This window comes from Dermacentor albipictus, chromosome 9 (assembly GCF_038994185.2).
Source record: "Dermacentor albipictus isolate Rhodes 1998 colony chromosome 9, USDA_Dalb.pri_finalv2, whole genome shotgun sequence".
Classification (NCBI taxonomy): Eukaryota; Metazoa; Arthropoda; class Arachnida; order Ixodida; family Ixodidae; genus Dermacentor; species Dermacentor albipictus.
Window position 1 is genome coordinate 19,093,002 of NC_091829.1, and position 7,809 is coordinate 19,100,810.

At 50.1% G+C, this 7,809-nt stretch overlaps 2 protein-coding genes across 2 annotated transcripts in view; one reads left to right on the plus strand and one right to left on the minus strand.

The window, feature by feature from the left end:
* Positions 1-7,809, minus strand: part of LOC139049761 (latrophilin Cirl-like) — a 1,359,947-nt gene that overhangs the window by 689,357 nt on the left and 662,781 nt on the right. The window lies entirely within an intron of this gene.
* On the plus strand, positions 3,625-7,648 carry LOC135917314 (beta-galactosidase-1-like protein). Its single transcript, XM_065450878.1, has 2 exons — positions 3,625-5,451; positions 6,453-7,648. Exons 1-2 carry the CDS (start codon positions 3,964-3,966, stop codon positions 6,891-6,893), a joined length of 1,929 nt encoding a protein of 642 aa, XP_065306950.1. The 5' UTR covers positions 3,625-3,963; the 3' UTR covers positions 6,894-7,648.

Here is a 7,809-nt window from a genome sequence, read left to right on the forward strand (position 1 = left end):
TTTCACGCTTTCCGGCGATTGGAGCATATGTAACCATAATGCTTAACGGGAAACGCTGGCCGCAAACGTTGTGCGCGAACACGGGCTTTCTGGTAGAAACGTGGCCTCTTACGGGGGCCGCAATAGATGGATGGATGGATGGATGTTATGAGCGTCCCCTTTGGAACGGGGCGGTGGCTTGCGCCAACAAGCTCTTGCTACTATGCTGCCTGATATCCTACCTAGATTAACCAGCGCAATGCGGCGGAGGCGAGCGCCATCTGGAGGTATTTGAAGGAACCGGGCGCACCGCTCCGTTGCCTCCAAGATATTCCCGCGCGCGAAAATGGCGAACGCCGTGGCCGGTCTATGAATGGTGGAAACGCTGGAAAAGGGGTTTCTTTGAGTTTGCGCGTAGCAGAATTATGTTTTTTCGTACAATCAAGTTACAATCCGATGTCATCGTGTGTGTAGGCTGTGTGCTAGCCGTACTTTACGATTTTTTTACGTATTTTAGCTTGAGAAATTCAATTCAGTAGCTTCCTTGCGCCACATGGAGGGTCTGGGTATGGGTGGTTCGAAAATCCTTTTGTCGGAACGACGTCCGACGTCGGATTTTCTGCGACACGGGGTCCTTAAGGGCAACTCCGGCGAGTTTTCGATGTCAACGGGTGTCAACAAATTCGCTGAGTACGTTCCTCCGAACAGTTGCGTCATGTCCTCAAAAAATCAGTTTTGAAAGCTGCAGATTTTTTACGAATGAATTTAATTTATTGCCTCAAACACCCTATCTTGCCTCCTCCTCAGTTAGAGGCCACATTGTGTATGACGTCAGGAGTGTTCCATGCAGAACATGTCGGGATCACGCAGGCGACAGCGACAGGAGCGTCGAGAAGTCGACGATCGTGAGCTAGTGCATGGTGTGAGAAGTAGCTGTCGCGAGAAGTTGCGTCCCTTGCAGACGGGCAAGATATGGGGAGGCAATTGTTGGCTGCACGAACTTCAGCCCTTGCTATCCGCACACACAGTTTGAGCCGATGCCGATCGCGTTTAGCCGAGGTTACGCCTATATATATCACAGTCGCGTAGTTCATGCCTCTACTGCTGGCGGACCTGAGCGACTGGCCTGTAGCTAATTAAACCATCAGGATGAAGAAAACTACTTCCCTGGTTCAGTTTTGCCTATACGGATTTGAAATAAACCGTTCCTCATTTTGTACAGTGCACAAAAAGCGAGAAGCGACGACACGGAGCAGTATCGACATTTGTACGTTGCCGCTTTCGACGGAAAGCAGCCGGCCGCACTCATCGGCACTCCCTTAAATTAAATGCGACTATGAAGATGGGTGTACTTTTACGCGTTGTCATGCCGACTCATTATTTAGCTTCCGAGATGCACTGCTTGCCTCGTATCCCAAATGGAAAGCGAGCGTAGGCCCCTCCGATACAGCAGCGTAAACAACCGCCTCGTTCAGCTGCCAACGGTGTCTATACTGTCATCGGCGTTTCCACGAGAAAACAACGCGTTCTCTAAAGGAACGATCATATGCGCATAGTCCTAATTTGCATCTACTTTACGGAACATATTGTGAGCATGAAAAGAATACGAAGAATGATAAGCAGACAGCATAACAATGCTCCCGTATTACGGTCTCCCGCTCGCTGTTTTAGAAGGTGTGTGGTCGCTCATATCAGCGCGATGCAGAGTGTTGCAACGGCGCTTACATGCACAAAATCTGCCGGCATTGATATGTTCTGACGTTAATTGATGCCACTGATGAGCGCTACCATTTTATCTCCAGCGAACGAGGAGTGGTTACTCTACCTGCCGATGTAAACAAACGCACCAGTCGGTGCTTTTGATTGTCAGCGGCGCCCTTGCGGGATAAAAATGCGGAAACTTGTGCTCCACATCTCACAGTGAGCGTGCGAAGCGCTCGCTGAGGAGGGGTAAAACGCCTAAAATAGCAAGCAGTGCACGTATAAAATCAGTAGACAGGGCTACCCTTGGTCTTCATGTCGCATCACGATATGTAGCGCATGGGCGTTGGCTCTCGTGGTAGCGGCTCGAATGCGAACGGCGATTCGTGGCTATTGAATAAGTCAGAATCATAGCTGTCAATATATAACAGATCCGAAGAGCTGGTGGAGTTGACGTTGTCACCCGAAGGTCCGGCGCGGTCACGAATCAGCTGAGCGTCTGCTCTTCGCTGGTTTCGTTCGCCCAGTGGGCGAGACCGGCATGCCTTGCGCGCCTTCCCCGCTAGGAACACTCGTGACGTCACACGAAGAGGTTCGCTCGGCTGCTCCCGTCACGTTTCGGTTTCGTGCTTGCCTGCTTATTTAAAATTATTTCCGAATTTGAGCAACCAAGCAAGGTTTGGGCACGGGCTAGTTGGTATTCCATTGTTTCAAACTTCACACACAGCGCATACATAGAAGTGTCTTCGTCGTTCTTTTGGTCCCTTGTATATGTATGCGCTGTAAGTGAAGTTTGAAACAATTGAGCAACCATTCTACTATCCCACGCGAGACAGGGAGGTCTCGGGAAGCTAAATATTCCATTAGGTCGACATGTTAAAAAAATATCGCTGGAGTTGCCCTCTGACGCTATCGCGTTAAAACATTGTAGGTACAGGCTTATGCAGGTACAGGAAATGTGGGGCAAATGCAAGAAATAGAAAAAAGAAGAACCGGAAACCCGACGTCAGGGGCACTGTTGCTGTCCGGTCTTCACTTCTATGTTGATATTCTACTAGGGCTAGAATGGCGTCTCCAAGTATCTGGAAGTCCCTAGGAATGGCGTCCGTCCTGTAGCGGGCACAAAATAAGCGGATGATGAAGAATAAGCAATCCGTTTCAGTCTGCTCTGAATCTTGAGAGAATCCTTCGGCAGTGAAGCCAACATATATCAGTATCTCTAGAGCGTCGCTCTATCGCGTTTTCGAAGCCAGCCCTCGTCCGCTATCGATAGAACGGCATCACGACGTCGCTTCGACACCGGAGCCGAAGGGCTCGCTGAATGAGGCGGCCAGGCTCGAATCCATTATGCTCCCAAGTTCGTCAATCGCAGCTGTCGTGTATAAACGCCCGTGACAAACGCTAGCTGTCTCTCGCCTTGAATATGCGGAAAGCACTAGACGCGATGACGAGAGGCAGGAGTGAATTAGACTTCGGAATGCAATCGCTTCACTCAAGAACATGCAACAGAGCTTTCACGTGGACGAATGTCTTCGCACATACAATAGTGATTTATAGACGCTTTGCTGTTGGTCTCGAAAGCTCCCGTTCGCTGTTCTTGGGAGAACTTCACGCACCACTTCAAAACCTTACGATGAGAACCCAAAGAAAATGCAGAAAAAAAAAGTCGGCCATCACTCAGAGCAGAGTGTGAAATACTGCCACCTATTCAAGTGAGAGCAGACTGCGCAATGCAAAAAATATATACGCGCAAAGCGGCATTCAGACGCAAAATTATGGTAGCGTATGGTCTCACACTATCAAACGAAACTTGTACTTTTTCGATCACACTTGCTCACACAGGTTGTACGTATTTTGTTCCACGGTACAACGAACGTGGCCAAACATTCTTCTTTTTTTAAGTCACATAGCGATTGTTTACATAATTTTAGTGTCGTTAAGGTAATTGTTGCTCTATCACTAATGACACGCATTTCAAGATGTAGAAGTGTACTTCATCTACATGGAAGCCTGCACTGTCATCAAACGGCGCCAAGGAGTGGTTCCTCGAAACTCTAGCTCAGAAAACGAAACGCTCGTGGAAAAGACCTGAACGGGGAGAAGCAAATTAGCACAGAGATCTGACAACCAGCTGCTCGAGGTTGCAATGATTCCTAGAAAAAAAAATTACGCGGAAAGCTGACAAGACGCAGCTTGGCGAGAGGGAGTCTACAGAATAAACTATCTCCTAAAACGACTGCAGCCTTGCCGAATAGCCTTCCTGTAAAGTTGACACCTACAGCGATGTTCGCTTGCATACTCTGGCTGCTCGTAGGAAGCAACCAGCACGTTCTGCGCTCCGAAGCTGCACGAACGTTCACAATAGATTATAAAAGAGAAACGTTCCTAAAGGACGGAAAGCCCTTCCGATTCGTCGGAGGTTCTATGCACTACTTCCGGGTACCGCGACCCTACTGGGACGACCGCCTGCGCAAGGTGCGAATTGGCGGCCTGAACGTCGTCGACTTCTACATCGACTGGAGCGGTCACGAGCCGGAACCCGGACAGTACAACTTCCGCGACAACTACGACCTGACCGCTTTCCTGGAAGCAGTGAAGAAGGCCGACCTGCTGGCCCTGGTGAGGCCGGGACCCTTCGTGTGCGGCGAAATCGACAACGCCGGCTTTCCGTACTGGCTGGTCAGAAAGCACCCCGGCATTCGATACCGGACGATGCAGCGAGAGTACGTTCAGGAGGTGAAGAAGTGGTTCAACGTCCTCCTCCCCAGGATAGTCCCGTACCTCTACAAGAACGGCGGGCCCATCATCCTGGTTCAGCTGGAGAACGAGTACGGTCACCTGGACGGCTACTGCGACCCCAAGTATATGGAGTTCATGCTCCAGTTGCAGGAAAGGCTCCTGGGCAAGGACGTGGTCATGTTCCGAAGTGACTCGCCCGTACAGTCGAGGTACGACTGCGACCACGTCCGTGACGTGCTCGTGGCGGGCAACTGTTACCCGAGGACGAACGTTTCGGAAACGTTCGCCGCCATTCGCCGGGGTATGGTGAGGCCCGGAGGCCCGATCCTGGTGCCGGAGTACTACACCGGCTGGATGGACTACTGGGGCTACGCGCACAACAAGGAGAACCCGCGCCACGTCGTCAAGACCTTCGAGGAGATGATGGATCACGGAGCCAACGTGGTCTTCTACATGTACCACGGCGGAACCAGCTTCGCCTTCAAGGCGGGCACGAGCAACACGGCGCCTCTGGTCAGCAGCTACGACTACGGGGCGCCGCTGGCCGAGGATGGCGATCCCAGGCCTTACTACTACCAGATCCGCAGGTCCATTAGCAAATACATGCCAGTTCCTAAGGGAAAACTCCCGCGGCGATCCCCGAAGCTGAGCCTCAGCGCGATTCGCATGAACGAAGGCACTCCGTTGGACACGGTAATGCGACACTTCCTGGACAAGGGGTGGCTTAGGCAAAAGCGATCCAAGTATCCGATGACGTTCGAAGAGTTTGGCTTGGACTTTGGCTTTATGGTATACAAAACGAGAGCCCAAGTGCGGCGTGCTCGCAAGTACAAGGTCACGTTGCACGGCCTGCGGGACCGCGCGCACTTGTCACTGCGACAAGAACGTCACGTGATACAAGCGTTCACGATGAACGAAAAAGAAAAGCCGAAACTATACAAAAGAGTGCTCCTTCGGAAAGGAGAGCAAGTGTCAATTTTAGTAGAAAACATGGGGAGGGAGGATTTCGGCCCCAAGAACAAGGATCCGAAGGTGAGCACACGGGAAGCTACCAAGCGTGTTTTGGCGTTGTTCCTTGTAAAGTGGAAATTCAGGCCAGTTGGTCTTGGGTAACAGGTAATTTCCATCGCATTAGACAAGACACAAGCAGTGTGTGTGGCTTGCCTCTGTGGTCATTCCTTGTCTAATGCGCTGGGATTTGCCTATTATACAATTCGAGTACAGTGACAAGGTGGAACACGAGGCGAAGAAAAAGCCAAAATGACAACATAGCGATCGTAGTTGCCTGCTGCCAACGTTTTTCCGAAATGCAATACAATGCAGTTTTTCCGAAATAGTAAGAATACAATAGGGAAAGTTGTTATGAGAGCTACGAAAGCATCCAGAAATACGTGGTCTACACGTATATGTGTAAACTTGGTACTTCAGGCTACGCGGACGCGCGTAGGTCCTTATATTCTTTTCCTTAGAGCTTAACTGCCATTACAAATCCGCTGAATTACATTTGGTCATTTCATTATGCCTCCCATTCACTCCAATGGACCCTACCGAAGACCATTTGATCAGCAGTTGCTGCTGGTCAGGACTGCTATAGAAGAGCGCGGATAATCATCGACATGCGTGTTCCGAGATGTTACCATTAATTATTTGCTGAAATTCGGCAGAGGAAATTAGTTTAGGATGTAGACCACTTGAACAACTCCAAATACGCGGCGCCTCGAGTTTTCGAAAAGAGCAAACAGCAGTGGACAAATAATGGAAAGCAAAAATTCACCTTCTATCTTTTGCGAGCAGTGCTCGAACTTACCATTACCTACAATTGCACGCGCTCTCTGATCACCAATGAATCATTTTCCCCTCATCTTACACCTTTCACCACCCTTCTGTACTTTCTAAGCAAAGACCATGTCAAATTAGGTCAATACATCGACTCATGATTGTCACGGTGGCTTAGGGGTTTACGCAGGGGAATATGGTAATCCCAAATTCAAGCACCATGCTGCCTCCTTTCTCATAACTGGTTCTCATTTCAGGGAATCAGACGGGTGACCGCAGACGGCTCGAACATGACCGGCTGGCTCATGGAAGCTGTTCCTGTGACGCGGAACAGGGACGTCAGCGAACTGATGCATTTCCTGAGACGACGTAGCGGAGAGGCTTGCAAAAGTGCGCCATGTTTCTATCACGGCTCTTTCGTGCTACCAAAGGGGCAGGCGCGTCTGGACACGTTCCTGGACCCTTCCAACTACACCAAGGGCGTCGCCTTCGTGAACGGCATCAACGTCGGCCGCTACTGGCCCGCGGTGGGGCCGCAAGTGACCCTCTACGTACCCGCCGTCTTTCTGCGGCCCCACCCCGAGGAGAACAGCGTCATCATGATGGAAATCGACGAACTGCCGAACCGAGGTCGGCGAGGAGTCAGCTTTGCGAAAAGGCCACGTTTAGAAGGCTCTGTGGAAAGGCCTGGTGCTTAAAGCTTAGTCTTTTGAGAGTCTGATGAGTAAGGCTTTCACCAGTACAATCGTGAGCGATATGGAAGCGGTAACTTCTTCGGGTTTATCCTAGCAGCGTTAAAGTTCCGTTAAGTCCTGGAAGGTCGCCGTGTTCGAAGATGAACTAGACCAACAAGCTGCTCTCGAAGGCCTTTGCATGTAGCGAAGGCTGCGCCCTCTTCACTTGAACGCTACGTGTTGAGGCACAGCGTAAATTCGATTTCGTTTCTTTCTTTTCTTTTGGCGGAATCTTCTTCACGTGAACTTTTCTGGAGCCCATATAGTAATGTAGAAAGGAAAAGCGGCTCTGGGAAGCCGTGATCTTTATATTCGAACACAATAAAAAAAGTAAGCTTGTAGTGAACAGACGAATAGGAACAAGCCAAGCATTGGCCGATATACCGGTTTTTCCATTGTCGCAGTGCTCGCTGGAAAGTGATACAATATGCAGCATACCTTGCCCTCAATCGTCCCCCTGATGTCAAGCTGTCAGTTTGATCATCTCCCAGGCCGGTGGTGATGACGAATAAAATGTTATTTCACAGTGAAGTTCAATTCCTTCCTGTTGCAATTACGGCAGCCATGTAAGAACTCGGAAGGCCAGTTTTCCCTCGCTGAGAGAATGTGCGCCAGAGAAAGCCAGGTGAGATATAAAGCATTCAGCGCAAAATTTACCAGCCCTACAAATAGCGAGCCAGGGACGTAGACAGGGGATGGAAGCTTGAGCGCCGCGCGTTACCTAAAGTCGGATGGCAAAAATTTGATGCTGTCTTGAACGAGCACAGCCTCGTTTACTCAATCCTGTTTTAAGAGATCAGTGCTACACGCAAAAGCTGGGTGACGGGACCACCAAGAATCGAAGTAGATTAGTTCACAGTAGAGCGAACTACGAAGCAAC